The following is a 25,499-nucleotide window of genomic DNA, read 5'->3' as shown; positions in this document are numbered from 1 at the left end:
GAGGGCGGGGCGGGGCTTAGGGGGCGGGGCCGGAGACTGACGGCCAATAAGACGTGTGATCGCGCTCCATGAGCCGGGGACAGTAGCCAGTCATCGGCCGCGGTGGGCGGGACTTGCAGCAGTGCGGGTCCCGTCGCTCCCCAGCCATGCTGCTAATTCCCGCCTGTTTTAAATGGAGCCCTCCAGGGATGCTGTTTACGGATACTGGAAACAATCGCCGTGGTTGCCTTTGCGCGTTACGCCACTGCGCACGCGCTCGTGCGCGCGCCTGTCATTGACGTCCGAGGCTTTCCAGGAAAGAACTGAGAAATACGTGGCCGAAATGTATAGCTGTCAGGAAAACGGCCTCAAAGTTGGAACACACGTTCTTTGCTTTTTCTCTCTCGCGCTTGCTTATTCGCGCGTTAATGTTGCGAGGATACTTCACACATCTAAACTGAAAAGCCTGGCTTCTCTTGGCACCAAACCGATTGTCCCTTCCCTGAATAGGGTTCCTGGACTGGTTGGATTAACTGATTATCTAGTTGGCTAGACAGCTGAGAATGACAGTGACCACCTTCATTCACGTGTAGTCAAAGATCTATTGGTCTTTCTGCTGGTTTGAAGCGGCAGCCAGGACACTATCTGCCATCACTTTGACCTATGGCAACTGAACTCCCTCCAGTGTTGATTCTACTTAGGTACAGTCCACCTCTTGACTTCTGAGTTACATACAGAACACTATAGAAAACATCATTTTCCAGCGCCACCTTCCTTTATCCCTTTAGTACACAACCCACGCTCTTTGGAATATGGGTTCAAATATTTCAAATGATTGTCTCCCAACTAATGCCCATTGTTGGTATTCTGTCTAAACTCCATCCCCACAGTTCCTGGCAGCAGCCAAGTAGGCTTGACCCAGTATAAAAGGGGTTGCTTGGCCCTTACACGTACACTCTTGCCTTTCTCTTGCCTCCTGTCCCTTGTGCCCCCCCCCATCCCCTTACCCCTTCTTTCCATGGCCTGCCTCCACTTATCTACTCTCACCTTCTCTCTGCCTTTCTCTGCCTCTACTACTCTCTTAACTCCCCTCCCCATGCCCTAAATAAACTCTATTCTATACTTTACCAGTGTGTGTCCGGTCCCTCGAGGGGAGGGGCTGCCCGCTAAGGCACCCCTCTTTCCCTGAACTCCACCAGAACATATAGTTAGAGCTCTTTCCCTTTTTATGATCACAACACCCATCCTTAACCCTATCAATTCCATACCCACCCTAAACCCCTGTGTCGATGACATTTGCAAATCCCGTTGGCTGGAGTACTTCCTACCTTTTCTCTCCTTTGCTTCACTTTGCTTTTTTTTTTTTTTTTTTACTAGATTCTCCTTTCCCAACACACTCAAAGAAGCCCTTCTGACACGTTTAGACTGTATCAGACTTCAGTGCAACCAGAATATCTTACTCCTTACCAGGTCAATTACCACAAAATTCTGTAAATGACCTCCAGCTCATCTGAATTTCTCACTCTATTGTAAGATGAAGATGGTCAGAGGTGGTGAGGGCAGCAACTCAAAATTGTGTCATTAATAAGTTCGTACAAATTATCTTCATCCAACAAGATGTTTTTTAATAACACAAAAGCACGTCCTCACCACATACTTCATCTTAAATAAAGAAGCCCCATGAACAGCAGTTTCAGCGCTTCTGGATTCCCAGAATAAGGGTATTCGTATTTTTTGAGACTTTTAATTTCTATCCTAATTATTTTTAAATATAAGAGCAATTCATGCATGTAGAGAAATTTTAATCCAGTAACATGGCGGCTCTAGCAAGGGTTCACATCTAAAGACATTCTAGATCTATGTGATCTGGCTGGAATGCAGATATGCTCTGATTAAAGTATCATTTGCCTGGAATACAGACACCTTAGTGCACAGCTTTACTCCCTAACAATGTAGGTAAAGTTCGTTCCTAGGAGGAAACAGCCATGTTTGAAAGTGATGCCTAATTGATGGGCAGACAAAGTGATGAATCAGAGAAAGATTTGACAGATGAATCAGAGATTAGATATGCCCAATGAACTCGAGAACAGCACAGGAAAGGGAGGCAATGAGAGAGAGAGAGAGAGAGAGAGAGAAAGAGAGAGAGAGAGACAGAGAGAGAGACAGAGAGAGACAGAGAGACAGAGACAGAGAGAGCATTTTTATACCAGGACAGTTTTTACAAAGACGGGTTTCAGAGAGAACAAGTTAGACACAGGTGAAGAGAGAATGAGAAGGAAACCGAAGATTAGAACAGATTGCCAAAGGTAGTATGAGGCCAAGCAATGCAATTCAGTTAGAAGCCAAGAGAAACTGGATTAAACCAGTCAGCTTGAAAGATTAGATTGTATGAAAGCCTAGGCCAAGGGATGGTTAGAACAGAGAAAGTAATGTGCTGGTCTCAGGCAAGCCATGTATTCACGCAGCTTGGGTATGGCTCTCATCCCATTCCTTCACCTGAGGAAATAAAATCGAGCAAGCAGCTTAGAAGAACTCATAGCCAAAAGTATATAGAGCAACAATTTTAAGTTGTGATTTCCCAATTTCCTTGCCTGTGCCCAATACTGATATGTAGCCTTTGTTAATATTTTCCAGTGGATATTTTCAGATAAGCCTCTGCAAGTATATGTAGTGTTAAACTAAATTTGCCTGGAGACTGTCCCCAGTATTTTGAATTGCTACATCAGAACTGCAACCTAACTTAGTCAGCTTTAGCCAGTCAGCATGCTCCCAACTGACCAACTATGTTTGTATACGGGAGAGATATTGTTCCCTTTGAGAAGGCACAATTAGATCCATAACCTGTAAAGTCTCTCCTAACCATTACTTCCGAGATTTATATTCTTGTGTATGGGACTCTTGTTTACATGTATGTTTATGTACCGTATGGGCACAGTGCTCATGGACTTCCAATACCTTGGAACTGGAGTTACAGAAGGTTTTGGGCTACCATGTGGGTGCTGGGAACCTAACCTGAGTCCTCTGGAAGAGAAACTAGCATTCGTAACCACTGGGCCACACTTCCCTCCAGCCTTTGTTTATACATACTGACTGCCTGGGTTTCTTGATGGTGCTCTCTGAACCTTTCTTTTAGAGCATTGCTAGGTTTTTCATTGTTTGATAAAATAAAACCCTACTAAGTTTAAGTTGTTGAAAGCTTTAATTGTGTAAATGGTAAACTAAGAATGTGGGTGAGGTTGATCCTAAAGGAAAAGCAGAGCATGGGCTTTGATTACTGTAAGTACTTTCCCTTTGTCTCGTGTGTGTGTATGTGTGTGCATGTGTGTATGTGTGTGTGTGTGTATGTGTGCGTGTGTGTATGTGTGCGTGTGTGTGTGTGTGCGGATGCGCGCGTGTGAGGATGTGTGTGTATATGTGTGTGTGTGCTTGAGACAGGGTTTCTCTGTGTAACCTGGCTGTCCTGAAACTCACTCTGTAGACCAGCCTGGCCTTGAACTCAGAGATCCATCTGCTTCTGCCTCCCAGGTGCTGGTACTAAAGGTGTGTGCTATCACCCGCCGGCTTCATGTCTTTCTTCTTGACCAGTAATGTTATTCACTTTCACTGAAGACAGGGTTTTTTTTTTTTGGATGCCTTGGTACATAAATGAATATGACTGCTAACCACTCCCACTTGGTAGAGCCTCCGAATTCATAGAAAGCAGCAGACTATAATATAAAGAGCAGTGAGCAATCATATGATAAACCCACTTGTTGATGAGTGTGTGATAGATCTGGTCCCAGAGAAATGAATGGCCTTACCTCCATGGAGACAGTGAGAAATTACATCAGTGGCCAATTTGTTGATGAATGCTAAGAAGAAAAGTTAAAAAAAAAAAAAAATGGTTCTGCATGGTTAGACTCAAGGAATGACTAATAGGATGGCACTCAAACCGAGAACTGAAGGAGGTAAACACTAGTCAGACATCCGAGGAAAGGGCAGGTAGACCAGGGAAGAACACCTGGTAATATAAATAAGAGCAAGAAGAACCAGGATTGGGGCACAGTGAGCAGACAAGAGAAGAGAGTAAGACCTTCCAGGGAACTCTGCAAAACATACTTATCATGATTGCAAGCGGTCTTCGCCTTTTGTGATAGTTATTTACAACAGTGAAACATAATTTTGCAATGCAACTTCCCATTTCCATACTGCATACATTCTAGAGGATTCTGCTCAGCTGGGTGTTAGTCTATGAGCATAGCTGAAGTTCAAAAATGAAGGCACCGATTCAGAACTCCGAATTTCTAGGCACCTATAGTAGTAATCCATGCTGGTGACACTTGTTTAGAAAATATTCCAGACCCTAGTTACCAAAGACCCTAATTTCTCCTAGCTGGTGACAAGCGACTAGAGAGCCCGCGCCTGCGCAGTGCCACTGCCGGCTCCGCCCCTCTTTTGGAGGTCTGGGAGAACCCGGAAGCCTCTGCGACTTCCTTTGAACGTGTCGGGGGCGGGGCACGTCGTAAAGCGTCGTGAAGCTGCTTCCCTCGGTTCTTCAGACGCCGCGCTTTACGGCGCTGGCTCTGCAGAGCTGAAGATGTCGGCTGTGAGCCGGGAGGAGCGCTCTGGTCCTCCCGGCAGCTTCGCGAAGCGGGTCCTGGTGACCGGGGGTGCTGGTTTCATGTAGGTAACGGTGCTGGTGGCTGAGAAGTTTCTCCCCACAAATCCTAACCTTGCCCCGCGGCTCTCCTTGTCTTTTGCACTTTGGGTCCAGGGCTTTGTGGATCCGATATGGGGAGGGTCCCAATGCACAACCCGATGTCCGTCCGGTTTCCCTCACTTTCTGGCCAGCCAAGACGAGGTTGCTACGAAAATGCGACTTCTTTAACACCTTCCCCACAAAAAGGGGAACTCAGGAGTGCCTTGCTGCTGTCCCACCCCCTACCTGCCCGGGGCCGTTTACCACCTGTCACTTTTCTGAGAAGTACACATCAGTTTCATTCCCTTTTCTTCCCGCTCTCTGACAAAGCTCCCGCCAGCAGATGAAGGCCTTTCCAAAAGCTCGCCTCGACACGACGTGAGGATCGTAATCAATCCTATCGCTCCTAAGTGAGATAGATGCAGCTGCATAGAATTTTACAGTCATGGTTTCTGTGAGACTTGTAATGAAAGTCCAAGGTCTTTATCAGATCTAGAAGACACGGGTGCTCGAGCCCTGCTTCCCAACCTAATCTCTTGCTTTTCTGTACCCGCCCACAACCCTCTCAGGCTTCTCGGAGCACAGTAGGTTAGTGCTGCTTCCCGCCTTGAGACAGTTGTACTTCTTTCTTGCATAGGCTGTTAATTTACCCGCATATCTCCTTCAGAGTGCTTATGGGAACACCTTAGGCCACCCATCCACTCAGCACTACCTGAAATTACATTGAGTACTTGTGTTTACTTGTTTATGGCCTTGCCCTTCTTCTAGAGTATAAACTGTGTGAGAGTAGACTGATGTTCATTAAGCTCCCACAGAAAGAAAGGTCAGGGCCATATGGTGAAGGTCTTTTGTAAGAGTTGAGTGGATGGATGCAGGAGCGATCCACAGGAAGTTCTGTCCTTGTAGTGTCTCCTGCATGGGGAGGGGTCAGAGAGTCTTGGTTACTGCCCAAGAACATGCAGTGGGCCTTTTAAATCCAACAGACACTTTGCTGAGAGTAGGTAGCAGGAAGCTGAGATTCACTTAATTAACAGACGTGTACGTGGGGAAATGCATCTACTTGCATGGAAGGGCTGGTTCACAAAGAATGTCCTAGAAAATGAAGGAAAGTGAAGTTTGTCACCAAGAACAAACTTCACCTTCACAATTGGTCAGTGCTTGCCATTACTCCCCTGTTTCTTTTACTGAGATAACTCCATTTCAGGGTCCTCTGAGTTCCAGGAACCACTGTCAGTACCAAGCTCAAACTCAACTATCATTAATCTAGGAAACCTGGGTTTAGTCCAGGGCCCTCCTGAGATTTTAGGCTTACCCAAGCCAACTTATAGTATAGTACCAAGAGAGCAGTTGCTGAAGTCACTGTAAGCATAGGCAAATGACAGTGAGTATGCTGTCATTTGTTATCTGTATAAATCCATCCCAGGCCTTGGAAAGCAAACAGGACTTGTGCAGTTACCCCGGCCAAGTTTTACATTTTCCATGCTCACACTCACGGCATGTGTGGGTGCCATCCTCTGATTTAACTTGCTTTTTCTTCATTCTCAGTGCCAGACAGTTTTATGTGGCACAGGGAAGATATGAGAGTTTGTTTATAGGGTTAAAAGTGCCTGTGTGTGGTGTGTTACCTCTTACTATTTCCGTACCATGCCATGGCTTAGGGGATGTTAAGAATCGAGGGAAGTTAAGGTTTGCCACTCACAAAGATCTCGTCTTCTTGTAGTGCGTCCCATGTGATTGTCTCCTTAGTAGAGGATTATCCCGACTATATGATCGTAAATCTAGACAAGGTAAGTATGCAAATGAGCTTCGTGTGCTAAAATCCGACCTCCATTTACCTCCAAGCCAGGGAGCTTTAGGCAGCAGTGCCAGGGAATGGAAGAGTAGCGCCTGGCAAGACAGGCTGTGTTTCCTGTGTTTTCTGTGTGGTCGTCCCAGCCTCTCAGGGTCTGCATTGTCATGTGTTCGTGCTGCGTTTAATCTTAGGTCAAATTGAAACTTTTATTTTGCTAGCCTACAAACTCAGTGTTTTTAAGTGCAGTGTTTTTAGCCAAAGAAAAGCTTTACCTTTTAAAAAATTCTATATATACTATAATTTTGTGATAACTATTTTGAGAGGGTATTGACTGTTTCAAATTAACTTTGATTTTATAATTGCTACCTCCCAGAAACACCTGTATGCATATTTCTTTTTAGCAGTAGACTATAACGAAAACCAGTTGCTGCGGCACTTGCTTATGATCTCAGCCCTGAGGAGGTCGAGGCAGAAGGATCTGAACTTTAGGGTCACCCTTGAACTGTACAGCAAGTTCAGGGCCAGCCTAGGAACACATGAGATCCTGTCTACAAACAAACAAACAAAACAGTGAAAATAACTTAGTCTTGACAGTCTTGAGGTCATGGTTAAAGTCTCCCTAAAGAGCACGATTCTTTAGTTTAAACAAAAGATACAAATGGTTTTCTTATTTTTATAAAATACAGTGGTAAAAATGTGCAGGCAAAGAATAGCCGTTAACTCTCGGCATATTTTTCCCGTCTTAATGTTCTAAAGAGGTAAGCAGAGTTCTTTTCCCTATCATTCATTTATTTGGGGGCAGGCTCATCTGTGAGCTATAGCTCACATACAGGGAGATCATAGGACCGCTTGTGGGTGACAGTTCTTTCCTTCCCTACGTGACTCCTGGGTTCAGGCTTGGTGGCACGTACCTTTGTACCCACTGAGTCATCCGGCCCACTCTCAAGGTATAGCCCAGGCTGCCCCTTAACTTCTGATTCTTGCATATCTGCCTCTTTAGTAAATCCTTCTACTGTGTAAAACGACAACCAGCAGAGGCAGGTGGATCTCTGTGGGTTCAAGGCCCGCCCGGTCTACATAGGGAATTCCAGGGCAGCCAACGGCACATACTGAAACCCTGTCTCACAGTATATAAATAAAAATAAAAACTAATAAACTATGGGTGGGGGTGTGTGTTCTGCATGTGGGTCATGTGTTTACGAGTGCAGTTGCCCTCAAAGGCCAGAGGTCTTGCATCTGGAACACCAGGCGTGCAGTCACAGGTGGTTGTGAGCCACTGATGTAGTGGTGGGAACCAAACTCAGGTCATCTCGAATAGCAGCTCGTGCTCGGTCCTCTGGAACAGCAAGCAGGTAGTGCTTGTAACCTCTGAGTCATCTCTCCAGTCTCAACTAGCAAGATATGTATAAAGCAGGTGTTTTTATCTTCAGTCGCTTGTTCCTTTCCTGTCAAGAACTAAGCTGCTCTAGCTGCAGCTGCTGAAGGGAGCTTAAGCAGGGACTTTTCTTTCTTTCTTTCTTTCTTTTTTTTAATTAATCTATTTATTTACTTAACGCCCCAATATCAGCCCCCCTCCTCCTAGTACCCTCCTGTCACAGGTCCTTCTCCCATTCTCCCCATTCTCGTCTGAGAAGGGGGTGTCCCCTAAGCCCCTACAAATCGGTCATTGCAGGAGTAGTACTGACGCCAGACAAGGCAGCCTTACTAGGGAATAGGATCCACGGGCAGGCAACAAATTCAGAAACAGCCCTCATTCCAGTCACTGGGGGATCCACATGATGACCAGGCTGCATGTCTGGTATATGCCAGGCCTAGGTCCAGTCCATGCTTGCTCTTAGTTGTTGGTTCTGTCCGTGGGAGCTCTCAAGGGTCCAGGTTAGTTGACTTCTGCTGGTCTCCTGTGCAATCCCTTTCCTCTTTGGAGCCCACAATCCTTCCCCTGACTCTTCCACGAGAGTCCCCGAGTTCCTGGCTGTGGGTCTCTGCATCTGTTTCTGTCTGCTGTTAGGTGGAGCCTCTCAGAGGACAGTTAGAACAGGAACATTTTGAAAGAGAAACTTGTAACAGTGCTGCTCCTGGAGTTTGCTCTTCTGAGAAGTAACAGTGACCTGCTTTTACTTTTAGGAGGTCAGAAATTTTAAAGGCGTAAAGCTGCGTGAAACCTTAGGAAGACTTGTTCTTGTTTCATAGTGTTAAACATGTAATGACCTTTAAACTGACACATTGTAGAAAGAGCTTGCTTTGTCCTGTTTCCTCACCGATATTCTCTCTCTTAAGCTGGATTACTGTGCAAGCTTGAAGAATCTGGAACCAGTCTCTAACAAGCAAAACTACAAGTTTATACAGGTACAGAAGTTTTGTTACGGGCATTTGACAGTGCCTCTTAGTCATAAGCTTTTTGTGTTACAAACATGTTAAAAGTCAGGTAATTCCAGAAGTAGTTCCTGACGTAGAGTTCCGCTTTTAGAGGGGAAAACAGCTGGAATTTGGGGACCTTGGCAGACCTCTGGGTGCTGTGACAATGACGTGGGTCACACATGCAGGCGAGCGCCGGTGCTGTCGGGTTAGTTAGTGGTGATGGCACACTTCCCAGGATCTCTCCAGCTTTTGTGATGTTTTAAATCTGTTTTAGTATTGCTCTCCAGAGGTCCTGGCTGCTCCAGCTTTACAAGTAGGTGATAGAAGCCAGCACAATACTTATTTAGCACAGGTTGGTGCTCAGCAGAACGATTACTTGAAGCATATTTTCAGAACTATTTTGAATTAAATACATGTGTTCTAAGATGTCAAAGAACTACATTGTTTTTACACCTGCCTGGCTGCTTGCCTGACTTGGAGACATCCTCTGTTGAGTTTAGGGGTGAGAGCTGGAGGGGGGTTGAAGTAACACTGGTTATTACAAATGTGAGCACCTAAGAAACCCACCTTTCCATGTCTGCCTTTCCGTGCAGGGCGACATCTGTGATTCTCACTTTGTGAAGTTGCTGTTTGAAGTGGAGAAAATAGATATAGTACTGCACTTTGCTGCACAGACACATGTAGGTAAGCACTGTCTTATACTGTGAATAAATCCCAAGTTCAGGAATAGGTTGACTAAGCAGGAACTTCAGTCTTTGAAAGGGGATATTCCTGTGGCACCAGCAAACGCAGCCCCACACTGAACATTCTGACAGGAAGAATCAGGCTCTGTTTTCGTTGGTTTTTTACGAGGGTTCAGGAATCAGACTTAGATTCTCACGCCTGAGCTGACTGCCACTCCTGTTGTCGATTGAGCCACCGTCTCAGCCCTGATAACTGGCGCTTCTTATAGGTCACGGTCTTGTCATGTGTGTTGACGTGGAGCATTAAAAGTGGCTTTCAAAACTTGGAGTTGAATCAAATTCACACCAATGGTTAATTCTGAAAGGAAGGACTGAGATGAGCCTTTAATTACTGTTTTATGTCATTCCTCTTGAGTGGCGGGTGCCCCAAAGAACATTGTCTGGATCACTGTGTGCATTTGAGATGCTGTTTTAATAAGGCAGGTAGCCTTTCTCCTAGGAAACGCGACATAGATTTAGACGGTTTTAGTTAGATAGGTAATGGTAACGTGGTCACTGGTGTTGCCTCATGCAAGCAGAGGCAGCGCTGCTGCGGAAGCAGCTGGCAGGAGTTGGCAGGAGCGCTCTCCTGCTTCCGCCACACTCGCTCACACCCGTGAGCGATGCACTCACACCTGTGCTTTCCTCTGCTCTTCTCTACGGATTTGCTGTCTACTAGCCTAGTGTGGGCTGTTTTTAAATCTTGCACTACAAGTGTATGTGTGCAAACACACCATGGTGCACATGCATGCAGGATTTTTACATTTTTGTCAGTTTCTGTACTCATAGATACTGGGTGGCTGGTTGTGGGTACTGTGGGTTGTGGTGGCCTGCAGTTGTGTTTTGACTGTTGTTGGTCATTGGGTTGCTCTCACTTCTGGGCACTTTTAAGCATTATTGCTGGGAACTTTGTTGTCCTGGGAACTCTCGTGTCCCTGGCTAGTACACCTTCTGTCTGACGTCTGTCCAGGTCAAGGCTTGCTTGCTTCAGTAGTGAAGATGGCACAAGCAGGTTTGCAGGGCAGCCTCGCTGACGTGCAGCTCCTGTCAGATTGTTTCTCTGCAGCCAACTCTCATTAGGTTTAATTTATATTTCCCCAGATTTGTAGGGAGATTGTGTGGGTTTTATATTTTTGATAATTTACATTTCTTTTATAAAATTCTGTTGAAATTATTTGTCCATTTTTTAAAAAATTGCCTGTTTACATTTTTCATATTGAAATATCTTAACGAGAGATATTTTAGTAAGCAAACTGAGAAGCAGTGATCTCGTCTGTATTCCCGGCTCCCTGAACCTGTATCTTAATGATATCACATTTTCATGTGTGTATGCGATATGTATGTGTGTGTGTGTGTGTGTGTGTGTGTGGTGTGTGCATGGGGGGGGTGGGGAGGAGACATTTGTATGTATGTACATTTGAACAGGTACATGTCCCTGGGCTGGCACATGCAGGAGCCAGAGGAGGACGTCCCATGTCTTACTCTGCTATGCTCTGAGACAGGGTCTCTTACTAGACCTGAAACTCACAGTTTGGTCCAGGTTGGGTGGCCAAGAACTGCTGAGCTCTACCTGTGTCCACTCCCCGGTGCTGGGATTACAGGCATGCGCAGCGTGTGTGTGGTGCTAGATTACAGACATGTGCGGTGTGTATGTGGTGCTGGGGTAACAGACATGCGCAGTGTGTCTGTGGTACTGGGGTTACAGGCATGCGCAGTGTGTATGTGGTGCTGGGGTTACAGGCATGCGCAGTGTGTATGTGGTGTTGGGGTTACAGACATGCGCAGTGTGTATGTGGTGCTGAGATTACAGACATACCCAGTGTGTGGTGCTGGGATTTGAACGCACATCCTCATGCTTGCACAGCAAGTCCTCAAACCCACTGAGCCCACCTCCCCAGCGCTGATCTTTCTTCCTCGGTGATGTGGACTGCCTTGAAATCCTTATAGTCGGCGTGACTCTGGCTGGTCTTTTCTATGCGGTTATTTGTAGCACTCTGTCTGTCTGTGGCTTAGCCTGTGCATGCTGGCTATCGGCACTCTATCCTTGAGCTTCATCCTCAGCCTAGGTGTTCCTTCCTTTGAAAAACCTATGTGGTCGTCCATGGCATTTACCCTCCTGTTGTCTTTCAGAGACTAGCTCGGCATTGGTTTCTTTCCTCCTTCCCTCTGCTGCTTTGGGAGGTAGTGTGTGGGTGGGCACCTTACACAGTGCAATCAGCCTTTCAGAGTAAACTCCACAAACCTTGCCCTCTTCCCAGGCCATGCACCCTGGCTTTGTTTATGCCCAGCCTTGTTTTTAGCCAAGATTTTCAGTCTGCTGTGTTTAGTTTGTTGTTTTTGTTTTGTTTTCAGTTCCACTGTAGATCAGCCTTAGTGTTTTCTACAGCGCTATCTTATGTTGTCAACAGGTGTATTTGAGCTTTGGAAATGATGGTTTTCTCGTTGTCTTTTAATCCAGTCATATGTTTAATCAGAATTCTAAGCAGGTTCTTCATATCAGTTCTTAGGGCACCTGGGGCTTCAGCTGATGCTGGCAGCCAGCCGGGTGCCTTCTTGTTACCCACGGGCTGGGGTCTGCTGTCCCTTCCCTTTTTTATAAGTATCATTGTGAATTCATGGGGTTTCAACACACAGGGGAGACCTGCCTGCCTGCCTGCCATCCTTCCTTCCTTCCTTCCTTCCTTCCTTCCTTTCTTTCTTTCTTTCTTTCTTTCTTTCTTTCTTTCTTTCTTTCTTTCTNTTCTTTCTTTCTTTCTTTCTTTCTTTCTTTCTTTCTTTCTTTCTTTCTTCCTTCCTTCCTTCCTTCCTTCCTTCCTTCCTTCCTTCCTTCTTGTTTTGTTGTTGTTGTTGTTTGTTTTTTGTTTTTTGGACAGGGTTTCTCTGTGTAGCTCTGGCTGTCCTGGAACATGCTGACCTCATACACCCAGAGATCCACTAGCCTTTGCCCTCCAAGTACTGGGATTAAAGAGGTGTGCTACTTTTATTTCTTGTTTGCTTTAGTCGGTTGTGGTGTTTTAGTTTTGGCATTCACACCTACTGTTAGCCACTGGCAGCAGCGTTTGGTTGCCTCTTGCATCCTCTTTGGCATAGCTTTAGTAGCCTTTGACACCGTCCTAATCTCTGGTGAAGCAGGATGTCCTGTGCCTGTCTTCGTGGTTTCCCAGCATGCTTTTGACACTGTCCTGACATGGCTTTATGTAGGCACAAATTTTTCTCAACCTACTTTAATAAGGGTTCAACCTCTCCCCTAGCCCAGCACTCAGAAGAAGTAGTGAAAGAGAAAAGTTATTAGGACTGGGGTCACAGGGAAGTAGACCTGTTTAGAAATAGTTCTTTGGGGGCGAGCCCCATTTTCACCTTCAGGATATCAGCAATTCAGTCCAATAACAAACCAAATATGAGTCAGCAGACCAGTTCACTTGGCAGTCACGACCCACGAACCAGCAAGGGCAGTTCAATCCAGAAGAAACTGCAAGGCTCACCAACCGTTCCGAGTCCACTGCAGAAAACTGCCAGAAACGGCAGGAACCTCAGGAGAAGTTCTTTGGTGCGTTTCTCTCTAGGACGTCACCACAAGTGAAGCCCAACTATACAGTGTAAGGCGGACCAATACATGTGTGCTGTCAGCAAAGACCAGTGATGCAGAGCAAAGTGAACCCGTGCTTGAGCTCCCACTGTCTGTGGGATCACATTTATACTCCTTCCAAACTCACGAATCCTTTCACGTGTCTGCTGTAGCAAAACGTCCTTTCATCTGTGTGCCCCAGCTAAACCTATTTTGATATAATTGACTTTCCAAAGAAACCAGAACTTTCCACTTCAGCTTTTCTTCTGTGTGTCCCCCTAGCGTCAGTCTCCAAACATGGTCACATCCTGATGTGCTAAGTAAGGGCCAGGTGTAGTTCACAGGCTTGGATTTAGGGGATACGTGTACATCAGTGCAGCCTGCGTATCACCAGATTGCCTTCCTCCGATTTAGACTCCATTGTTGTAGACCAGTGGCTCTTAGTCTGTGCGCTCAACACCCGCGAGAGGAGAGTGACCTATCATATAGGGGTCACATATCAGATAGTGTGCATATCAGATACTCGAGTTATGATTCATAACAGTGGCAAAAATAGAGTTAGGAAGTAGCAATGCAGGTAGTTCTCCAGCTGGGGGTCACCACAACACGAGGAACTGTATTAAAGGATCTCAGCGTTAGGAAGGTTGAGACCCACTGCTGTAGCCCAGTATGCAGAAGTGTGTTCATTCACCCTGCTTAGTCTCACCTCCAAAGTATCTTTGCACATTCTGTAAGTACTGAGTGTGTGTTTGCCCACTGCATGTGTGCAGGGATCTGTGGCAGTCCAAACAGGCATTAGATCCCCTAGAACAGGTAGCACGTGGTCATTGGCTACCGTGTAGATGCCGGTTGAATCTGAAAGAACTTAGCCACAGAGCCATCTCCACAGTCCCTGGCTTCAGATATTTATTTTTCATTAGTCTGATGAATAAGAGTTTTAAATTTGAGTTTTCTTTATTATAAGTGAAGTTGAGCATTATTAGCTCAAGGACCATTGTTTACACTATTTGTGTCTTGTATACATGCTACTGCGGGGCTAGTATTACCTGGCTTTATAAATCTTTTGTAGATTGTTGATATGGCCTGTTTATCTCCTGTAAGTTCAAGTAGTTTTCCTACCTTGTCGTATATTTTTTATTTTGTTTCTAGCTTAGGCTTTTCTGTTTTGTTCTTGGGCTCCTCCGCATCCCTGTCCTGGCTGCACTGGGCACCAGCATCACACGTGCTTGTGGGCACTCTTCCTCCACCGATGGACATCCTGTGCCCACACGCCTGTCCTAACAGCCTGACAGTGAGCCATGTGGACAGGGTGCTCCAGGGCCCAGGCTCCGATGTGTGCTGACAGAGGATAGGCAAGGAGCTGGCTGCTGAGGTGCATGCTTTCGCTGGCTGTCTATCTCGGTTGGTAGATTATGTCAGATAATCATTTCTCCTAATTTTCATGTCCCTCCCCATGATGCACCTGGTTTTACTCATAGGTGGCCCAATTATGCATAGATATAAGGTAGTCAATAGGTAACTGACCCTAAGAGTCTACTAGGAGGCCCTTCTTCACCTTCCTGCACGTGCACCTCAGTCCATTCCAGATTGGCCTTTCTGTCTCGTATCCAGGTATATCAGGAATATATTTGAGGAGAAACTATCTAAATGTGGTTATGTTTAGGGGTGGAGAAACTTGTGCTATTGTTCAGAGTTGTGTATGTGTAGTCAGAGGCAGTGCAGCCCAATGCAGGAGGGATTTGGTGTGTTTTAGGTTGCCAGGTGCCAAGTGCAGCATTAAAGCAAGAGTGGGATGCATAGCCAAGAGTAAGTAAGGCGCCAGGCTCCATGCTGCCCTCTTTTGTGCTATTTCCTAACCTGCTGCAGCTGTGGTGAGCAATGGGCAGTGAGCTCTCTGACACCCCAGTCAGTCGGTTGCCATTTGTTTTTTCCTATGAACAGAAGTATTGTAGCTTTTCTCTCGTCTTTTTTAGATCTTTCATTTGTCCGTGCCTTTGAGTTTACGTACGTCAATGTTTATGGTACTCATGTTTTGGTAAATGCTGCTTATGAAGCCGGAGTGGAGAAATTTATTTACGTCAGCACAGATGAAGTTTATGGTGGCAGTCTCGACCAGGTAAGCTTGGGAAGGGCATTCTGCTTACTGGGTACCAGCACGGACGTCTGGCTGGCTGGCTAAGGATGGACGTGTGGCTGGCTAAGGTTCACCTACTGTGTGCAGCAGACCTCACGTGTTGTCCTAGGCTTACAGCACAATGACATCATCTCCGGGGCTGCGGCCTGCCCTGTTCACCCCCTCCTCTGGGCAGGAGACACACTAGAAGGTCAGGGATGAGGAAGCTGGTTTAAAAAAAAAAAAAGCCTCAAAAAAAAAAATCTGTATTCAGGTAACAGTTACTGTATGCTTGCTTCTAACCATTATAGTGGTTAAGATACTGTCTAAATAGTTAACACCCTGTGTAGTCGTGATCTAACCATTATAGTGGTTAAGATAGTATCTAAATAGTTAACACCCTGTGTAGTCGTGATCTAACCATTAGAGTGGTTAAGATAGTGTCTAAATAGTTAACACCCTGTGTAATCGTGATCTTGTACAGATCGAAAGAGTTAATGGCAGTCAGAAATTTAATTAGGTAGAAAAGAGGATGGTTCCTCATATTTCTGAAGTTTTCATCTTCAAATCAGTGTCATGGTTGATGTGTTAGCACCCAACTGTTCCCCAGGAAAACTGCAGACTCCTTTAGCTAAGTATATTTTTGTATAATTTTTTTATTTATTTTATGTATATGAATACACTGTAGCTGTCTGCAGACACACCAGAAGAGGGCATTGGATCCCATCACAGATGGTTGTGAGCCACCATGTGGTTTCTGGGAATTGAACTCAGGACCTCTGGAAGAGCAGTCAGTGCTCTTAACCGCTGAGCCATCCCTCCAGCCCCTCTTAACCATTTCTAATCTATGGACATTTGGTATGGTATTAGCCAGCAGTTGGTTTCTACTTTCTGGATGAGCTTCAGACCCATGTTTATAGAAAGCATTCAACAGTGTCAGGTACTTAGACAGGGTTCCAGTGCTCCAGTCCCAAGGCTATGCAGCTGTCCTTCTATTCAGGAAACTTGACTTATTTATTGATTGCACAAAAAGGATGATACAGAAACTTTCTCCCTCCTATCATTTTGCCTGGTGTCAGTACAGTATATAGCTCCTCTCTATTATAGAGGCTACTCTGATGATCATTTTTATAACTAAATAACTCCATGATTTTGCTTGACGACCCTTTCAGTGGTGAGCTTCAGCCTGCTGCAGCAGTAGCTGTCAACAGCTACCAGAAGATGGACAAAGGCAGTGGCTTATCCTCCCAAGAAGGGCGTAGAGACATTTTAGCCAGGCCTGGAGGCACAGACCTGGTGACCAGGTCTATAGTCTGAGTTTAGGAGGCTGAAGCAAGAGGGTCCTAAGTTAAAAGCTAGCCTGTGTTACTTAGTAACAGTCCGTCTCCAACATAATAAATGACATTGGAGCTGTGGCTCACTGATTAAGAGAACTTTCTGCTCCTACAGAAGGTCCTGGCTTGGTTCCTGATATCTGTGTGGTTGCTTACAATCTGTAACTCCAGTGCTAGGATACGGTGCCCTTGTGTGGTTTCCATGCGTCCCTGTATACATGTGGTGCACTTACACCCATGCATGCACACATATATTTACTAATAAGTAATTAGTTTTAAATGGCTGACAGTATAGGCTTGACTTAAAATGGCCTCCAACCAGCTCAGTAACTTGGATTCCATTTTTTTTCCCCACACACTGGCCTTTTAGGACCTCTGCACTTGTTCTTCCCTGATTAGGATTCAAGATATCCCTGTGTTGGTTTGGGTTTTGTCTTTTTTGAGTCAGGGTTTCAACTCTGGCCTTCGTTCCTCCACCTCCCAAGTGCTGGGGTTGCAGATGTGACCACCAGAGCAAGAGACGGTTTCTTAGATGCAGTAATTGACATTCCACACTGGTAGCATGGCTGGTTTCCATTTTGTTTTGCTACATGTGTCTGTGGAGTACTGAGTATGCACTGTGTATGAGTTGGGGTCAAACCCAGGTCCTCTTTTTTTTGTTGTTGTTGTTTTTTGTTTTTCGAGACAGGGTTTCTCTGTGTAGCCCTGGCTGTCCTGGAACTCACCCTGTAGACCAGGCTGGCCTCGAACTCAGAAATCCGCCTGCCTCTGCCTCCCGAGTGCTGGGATTAAAGCGTGTGCCACCACGCCTGGCTCCAGGTCCTCTTAAATGCGACCTGACTACTCTTGAGCCACATGCTTAGACCTTGTAATATGTTTTCCACTTAGAGCATATGTGTGACTCACATGTGTTCTTTTAAAACTAGGAGTTCGATGAATCGTCCCCCAAACAACCTACAAACCCTTACGCTTCATCCAAGGCAGCTGCTGAATGTTTTGTGCAGTCTTACTGGGAAAGATACAAGGTAAGAGCTCCTCGTGCCGTCTGTGTGTCACTCATGTATGTCTGGAGGCATCTATGTATGTATCTATGTATGTACGTATGTATCTGCCTACCTACCATCTATCTATGAATCATTCATCTATGTATGCGTCTATTTACCTATCTTCCTACTATATATTACCTACACGGCCACCCTCCTCCCTATCATCTATCATCTATTGTGAAAGTAAGTGTGTGTGTGTGTGTGTGTGTGTGTGTGTGAGAGAGAGAGAGAGAGAGAGAGAGAGAGAGAGAGAGAGAGAGAGAGATCTGTAGTATGAATGTGGCAGTCAGAGGGCACCGTGGCATGTGGAAGCCAGCTCTTTCCTTGCATCCTGCCTTCAGGCCATCAGGCTTGGCAGTAAAAAATACTTTGACCATTGTCACCAGGCCTGACTTCTGAAACCTTAAGCCATTAAGTGTGGATGTAAGGTTTAAAATTCTAAGCTGGCTTTGGCATGGAAGACCTGGCTTGAATGTGGGTATAGGGGCTATAAGTATCGAACTCTCACATGGCACGGACAAGGTCTTGTTCAGTTCCCCCAGGAAAGCACTAACCTGGGACATACTTCACCCTGCTTCAGTAATAGAACATTGCAGGTCTAGGAGAAGCAGCACCGGGGAAATCCTACAAGGCCGCTTTCCTGGCAGTGGCTTTCCTGTGTGACTCACAAGTTTGGGCTCTGTACGGAGTAGACTTGTAGACTTATGTCTGGTGGCTCTGACAGTGCCATACCAGAGTTGCAGGGAAACAAGTGCTAGCAGCCCCCGTGCTGAACATCCACTCGCCTTCCCACCAGCCGTGGTCTCGGACTAGGGGAGGGTCAGAAACACAAGCAAGAGGTTCTTCCTGCTCTCTGTGATAAGAATTGATTCAGTGCAGAGAGCCAACTTGGTATCTATCGGGTAACTAAGGTGTAGACTGCTGGAAGCCATCTTGGAAATGATCATGTGGAAGGAAGGCCTCCGTGCTTAGGGAAGGAGCCTGTTCTTCCTGTTAGATGCTCTGCCTTTATCTGAGCCCCATGCTCTCGTGTGTGTGTGTGTGTGTGTGTGTGTGTCTGTGTGTCTGTATCTGTCTGTGTCTGTGTGTCTTTGTGTGTACCTGTGTCTGTGTGGGGTTTTTTGTTTGTTTGTTTGTTTTAAATATGGTCTTATTATGTGGCCTCAAGCTGGCCTCAAACTCATAGATCCACCAGTCTCTGCCTCCTGAATTCTAGTATTAAAAGCATGGACCACCAGGCCTGACTTTTAAAAGACAAAAAAACGGGTCTCATTACATAGCTCAGGCTGGCTGTGAGCTAGGAATCCTCCTGCCTTCGCCCATGAGTGTCAGGAATACGGGTGCGAGCCGTCTTTCTGAGACTTACCTCTTGTTGGAAGAGTCGGGGTGGCAGTGGAGGTTGTCACAGAAGCTTCTACGTCACTCCTCCTCAACTGTAGGTCTGCAGTCATCAGCACAGCTGCAGAGGAAGCTTTCCTCACTTCACTGTCAGCTGGAGCATGGGGTGGGAGGGTCTGAGAGGACACAACGGGAAATTCCCAAATGATCAATAAAAACACACACACCCATACCTACCTACCTACCTACCTCAGACAGACCCTTCAGTATGTGCTGATAATGGGTCATTTAGGCACCAGTGTTTTGAAACTTTGTATATTTTAAAATAACCCGGTTGTCACTGATGTTGAATATTTATTCTAAGTTCCCAGTTGTCATCACAAGAAGCAGCAATGTCTATGGACCACATCAGTATCCAGAAAAGGTAAACGTTATTTCTAAATTCGTAGTGGTTTTTACTGGTTGTAGTTATTGAAAATACTCTCCCTCTGAGTGGTCATCTCTCTGAACTAGTCTGTGCTGTGGCTGCATAATTGCATGCACTATGCAGGCTGCCTTCAGGCTTACACAGCCTGGAGACAGCAGCAGCTTGGTACACTGCAGCTGCCATGCCTTTAGGTCTTACAGCCGTTGTCTTTAAAGTGGGGATGCAATGAAAACACAGGAGTTTTAGGGTCCAGTGTGAGGATGTGTGTGGCCACGTGTTGTCTTCCTTGGATTCTAAAGCACCATACAGCACTTAAGACTGTCTGCAGATGTGTCCGGGCATACAGAAGTTAAAGGCCAATTAGGCAGTGTTGTGGGGAGCTTGGACTTACTGTGTGGGTGCTTATACATAAGGGACAAAGTGAGATATGACGCCTGCCTGCCGCTATGTGAGAAGTCACCAAAGAGGTGGCGAGCGCTGGCTGCAGACTTCTGAATTCCTGTGATACCTATCGTTTGATTATAAAGTTTTTATGAAATCACAAACTACCTCAAAGTTCTCTTACTCGCCAAATATTGTATTTTTTCATGAATTTAGGTTAAAAGAATTGGAATGTATCCATATACATATAACATAACTTTTAATATTACATGTTTAAATTCATATTAATGTCATTTACAAAGTCTGAAATGACATCTAAATATTCTTCCAGGTTATTCCAAAGTTCATATCCTTGCTGCAGCACAACAGGAAGTGGTACGTTGTTTACTTTTGCATTCATGTGCCGTCTGCTCAGTAGGAATCCTGGAGCCACAGAGGCCATGGGCTCAGCATTCAGCCAGCTCAGGAACGCTTGCTCCACTTCATGTGGTGTGTTTCATAACTAAACTGTCCTCAGAGGTTACTGAGGTAAATTCCAAAGTTATCTGCTGTAGAAGTTTGAATTTGAAAATCAAGTTTTGACATCTGTCTGGCTTCATATTTCCAGATGATTAGTATAAAACTAACATTTTCCCTTCCCTTACGCATTATTCTTAGGTTGTGGACCTTAAAGGCAGGCCTTGTACGTCCTAGGCAGGCACTCTGCTAACAAGCTGCCGCCCCAGCTCCATTCCCAGCCCTGTGACTTCATTTGTAACTTTTGAAGTTGCTTAGGCTGGCCTTGAACATGGAGCCTCTTGCCTCAGCCCCCCGGGGGCTGGAGTTACAGTTCTGTGCAACCCCATCCAGCCTAGGTATTTTTTCAAAATGAATTGATGGTGTAAAACTAACAGATATTTTTTAGGGATCCGTGTTTTCCACTTTTTAAATGAGGAATCCTTCAGAAGTTTGGGTACATATAAGAAATGGGGATGAAAATTTAAGGGAATTGATTTGTTCGTTCAGAGATTTCCAGGACCTCTGGCAGTGGCTTCCTCAGCACTGAGCTGGCCGTGGCTTAGTCCTGCACCTTATAATTCTGCCTCCTTTAATCCATTTAGCTGTATTCACGGATCAGGGCTTCAAAGGAGAAACTTCCTTTATGCTGCTGATGTGGTGGAAGCCTTCCTCACTGTCCTCACAAAGGGCGAGCCAGGCGAGATCTACAACATCGGGACCAACTTTGAGATGTCGGTCGTCCAGCTTGCGAAAGAGCTAATACAGCTGGTATGTCAACTATGGAGGGCGCTGGCAAGGCTGTCCCCGAATTCGTGGCAGGAATGAAGAATTTAGTTAGTAACTGTGCTACTTACGTTCCTGTTGCTGTAGTGAAACAAGCGACTTGAGGAGGGGGTGGGGGTGCGCATGTGTGCACGTGCATGCGTGCATGTCAGGAGCAAGGGATAACCGGATGTGGGGGCATGGCTTGAAGGCAAGAGTAGGAAGTTGGCCAGATGCATTTTCATCCACAAACAGGAAACAGAAGGAAGACAGAACAGAACGTGGGGCGAGACTGTAAGACCTGAAAGCCTGATGTCCTCTGTTGGGCACAGCCTCCCCTGCTGAAGTCTCTGTAGCATCTCCAAGCAGTGCCACCTGTGGGGGATCAAGCATGCAAATACACAAGCGAATAGGGGACATTTCTCATGCAAACGACCACTGAGTCACTGTATACCATTCACTTAACTAAAACTGAACACGTGGGAAAATAATTCATAATTATGTGTACCATGCACCTTCATGTGAGGCGGCATTAGTTCTTCAGGGAAAGAACGCCTTCTAGCTGTAAGATGTACTGAGCTTCAGAGCTGGGAAACACTGTAGTCAGTCACAGAGCAGTGAGTGGAGCATAAACAATTGCGAGGCCGCAGCATGAACGTTCATCCTAGGCGTTCGCCCATCTCCCATGCTCATGCAGTCCGTGTTCTTGATGAGGTCTGTGGACTAAGTGTGAGCTATCAGGATGGAAGAACCTTTGCTGTCCTCCTGCTCCCTCCCGCTGTGAGGCAGTTGTCTTTCTCCTCTGCTTCTGTCAGCTATTAAATACAGTTGTTGCTCCGGGTTCTCATTTTGTAACATGGCTCAGAATTCTGCTTCATTTGACAGATCAAAGAGACCAATTCAGAGTCTGAAACAGAGAGCTGGGTGGACTACGTGAGTGACAGGTGAGTGGACTATGTGAGTGACAGGTGGACTATGTGAGTGACAGGTGAGTAGACTATGTGAATGACAGGTGGATGGACTGTGTGAGTGGCAGGTGGATGGACTATGTGAGTGACAGGTGANTGTGAGTGGCAGGTGGATGGACTATGTGAGTGACAGGTGAGTAGACTATGTGAATGACAGGTGGATGGACTCTGTGAGTGGCAGGTGGATGGACTATGTGAGTGACAGGTGAGTAGACTATGTGAATGACTGGATAGATTCTGTGAGTGACTGGTAAGTGGACTATGTGAGTGACTAGTGAGTGGACTGTGTGAGTGATAGGTGGATGGACTCTGAGTGACAGGTGAGTGAACTACATGAATGACAAGTTGGAACATATGATGAAGATGGTGAAGCCATAGGTGCTTATACAATGTATGAACTCGTCAGAAAAATAGTTTAACTTGTGAATTTTCTTCCCAAGCCTAAGTGTCATAGAGATTAAGGACTGCACTATTTCTAGCTGTGGGCTTCAAGTTGTAGGGACTCTTTCCCAGTGTGGAGTTTCCTCCCGTGTGAAATCTGGCGATTATCTCCTTAGAAAAGTATTCTAAGTTATAGTTACAATATAGACAAAGATTCTTGTCCTAAGCTTGACACCCAAGAATCCTAAGTTACTTACATTTGTGTGATTTATTTCTTCACTCATCAGACATTTATTATTTGTCTTCTATATGTTAGGTACTTCATTTGCACCTAAATTATGGTGAAGTAAGTTCTAGAAAGGATAGGCTATAGAGAATGTCAGGCATTGGTAGTTATGGGTTTTATATGTTTATAAAATGTTTCTACAATAAGCATGCCTCCAGGGTGATTTTGTTGTAATGTGAATTATGAAGACGTGTGCGTGTGCGTTCTGTCTCAGATGTGCAAATGTGTATTCAGTGTCATCTTAAATCTTTGCCTTCCAAGACCTCACAATGACATGAGATATCCAATGAAGTCTGAAAAAATTCACAGTTTAGGATGGAAGCCCAAAGTGCCATGGGAAGAAGGAATAAAGAAAACAGGTATGTAGTAACGTGATCATCTGGGGAGGGAGCAGTGCAGACCAATGGAGGGAAAGGCCGCTCATTTCCAGAACACCAGACTGATTAGGGCTCTGTGAGGATCGGCCGCACTCCCAGCTGCTCAGCCTCGTGTAGATCAGTTGTCTCCTGAGCAGTGGGTGCTCAGTAGGCTTAGCTCTCACTGCTCTTCCTGAGCCTGCCTGCCTCTCCGAGCTGATTCTGGGTGCTCAGCTCTTCATTTCCCTCTTGATCCCAAGTCCCCTTCTCCTGCAGCCTGCTTCTCCCTTGATGACCTGAAAATAATGATCCGTGTTAAGGTCAGTGGGAGCTTAGGTTTGAAGAAAGTTTCTGTAAATTCAAAATGTACATAAAACCTAGTAAAATAAGACTCTGTGTGTGTGTGTGTGTGTGTGTGTGTGTTAAAACTATTTGGACCCTGACCTGACTTTAATCCCAGCCTTCAGGAGGTAGAGGCAGGAGGATCTCTGAGTTTGAAGCCAGCCTGGTACATATATATAGCAAATTTCAGGCTAGCTAGAGCTGCATTAGTGAAACCCTGTCTCAGAAGACAAAGAACAAAACAGAGCAATAAAAAAATCTATTAGGAATTGTATTTGTAGAAAAGGATTTTCCCACATGTACAAAAGAGTCCTGATTCAAAACTTTAAATACAAAATACTTGGGTCAGGTGCTAAAAAAGCAAAGGCAAAGAAACTTCCATTTTTAACTAAACTTGTAGTTCTTACTGGAAAAGCTTATAGTGCACACCGTAAACTGATGTCACCTGTTTGTAGAAAGAGCTGTCATCTCATGCTTCCTGATCCCCTGTCATTGTGAATGAAGATGAGCAAGCGTCCCCTTTTTATACAGTAACTTTAAAGCCAGCATGAATGGCTTAGGTCTTTCACTGGACATTACTAACATCCAAGCGTCTTCTGCGTTACCCTCGGGGGTGGGGCTCTGTGCTGCAGGACACACCCATAGCTACTTCCCAGAATTCCTGGGATGAGTCACCTGCTTTCACCTCAGCTTGAAGAAGGGGCTTTGCTAACATAGTAGGGCCTCAGGAAATGCTGGTTTTAAATGATGTCTGGTTTTAAATTTTTCATTGTCTTGATTTTCTTGCCAGTTGAGTGGTACCGAAAGAATTTTCACAACTGGAAGAATGCAGAAAAGGCATTAGAGCCCTTTCCAGTCCAGCCACCATTTATGTAACTGCCGTTGCAGAGACGAGGACATCATCCTACCTCAGCCAGCGATGTGAATCAAGTGCCTAAAAGCAGTGCCATCTTCTCTCCTGGGCTGCTCGCGATGCCCTCAGCACTGGGTGGGATAGAGTCTTCAGCAGTTTCAGTATTGATCCAGCATTCACTGTGGAGATTCCCTTGGCCAACTTCTCCTAGAACTCAGGCAGTGGCCCAGCAGGACAGGGCCCTGGCTCTGAGAACAAAGGCAGGAAGTGGTACTTCGTGATGGCATCCTGGGCTGCTTTGGACTTCTGCCGGCTCCCAGCCTTCCCCAGTACCTGGTGATCTCAGATATTCTGTCCTGCCAGTCTTTCCTAGGGTCTGATGATGTGAAAGTTGAGCAAAACACAAGACTAGCACTTTTAAACTTTTGATAATTGTATAAAATTAAGTTAAATGGATTTTAAAGGTAAAATGTAAATTTCTTACATTTTTAAAATCAGTTGTTAATTTTATATAACCCGTATCAGAAATTTTATCATGTATCTACAACTTATAATGGTTTTATTTATGAAAGTGTCCATATATTTTAATATATTAAATGCAGATTGTGGCTTTTTTTTAGTAATGTCTTTTTATTTTGTTGTAATTTTTTAAAAAATAATCATGCATTTTTAATCTCTTTATCCTAAAGATTTCAGTGCAACTTTGAAAAGTAACTGAGCTGATACTGGGTGGGCAAAAGTAAAGGTTGCTCTGTTGTGAATGTAGATTTCATCTTAGGGTTTCCATGGCTGTAAAGAGACACTGTGACCACAGCAGCTTCTAGAAAGGGCATTTCACTTTGGCTGACTTACAGTGTCAGAGGTTCAGTCCATTATCACTGTGTGGCATGCAGGCAGACATGGTACTAGAGGACCCAAAAGTTCTACATCTTGATCCAAAGCCAGCCAGAAGGAGTCTGTATGTCACACTAGGAGTAGCTTGAGTCTAGGAGACCTCAAAGTCCTATACAGTGACACACTTCTTCCAACAAGGCCACACCCACTCCAAGAAGGCCATACCTCCTGATAGTGCCACTCTCTATGGGCCATTCATACAAACACATTAATGTGGTGGTATCCATTCCTTGTCAATTTGACACACAATCATATCTCCTTATGAATAAATGAAAATGCTAACCAGGTCATCATGATGCCCAACACAATGTAACTATACCTTTTACAGCTGCAAATGCATACGCAATAAGCTTAGCTGAGTGGGACCTTGCCCCAGGGTCACCACTCCCTTAATTCTATTTAATATCCTAAAACTCAGAATTTAGT

At 45.3% G+C, this 25,499-nt stretch overlaps 1 protein-coding gene across 1 annotated transcript; it reads left to right on the top strand.

Annotated features, from left to right (window-relative positions):
• The first annotated feature begins 4,518 nt into the window (after nucleotides 1–4,518).
• Nucleotides 4,519–24,798, top strand: Tgds (TDP-glucose 4,6-dehydratase). The gene is made up of 12 exons (XM_021181936.2): nucleotides 4,519–4,641; nucleotides 6,378–6,444; nucleotides 8,727–8,795; nucleotides 9,401–9,491; nucleotides 15,068–15,210; nucleotides 17,468–17,566; nucleotides 19,290–19,349; nucleotides 20,065–20,108; nucleotides 20,834–20,999; nucleotides 21,879–21,937; nucleotides 22,890–22,987; nucleotides 24,117–24,798. The coding sequence occupies exons 1-12, from the start codon at nucleotides 4,556–4,558 to the stop codon at nucleotides 24,200–24,202; spliced, it is 1,068 nt and encodes a 355-aa protein (XP_021037595.1). The 5' UTR covers nucleotides 4,519–4,555; the 3' UTR covers nucleotides 24,203–24,798.
• Nucleotides 24,799–25,499: the final 701 nt, after the last annotated feature.

Source organism: Mus caroli, chromosome 14, assembly GCF_900094665.2.
Source record: "Mus caroli chromosome 14, CAROLI_EIJ_v1.1, whole genome shotgun sequence".
Lineage (NCBI taxonomy): Eukaryota > Metazoa > Chordata > Mammalia > Rodentia > Muridae > Mus > Mus caroli.
The sequence above is the reverse complement of the archived record's forward strand: the minus strand, read 5'-3'. Positions and strand labels throughout refer to the sequence as shown.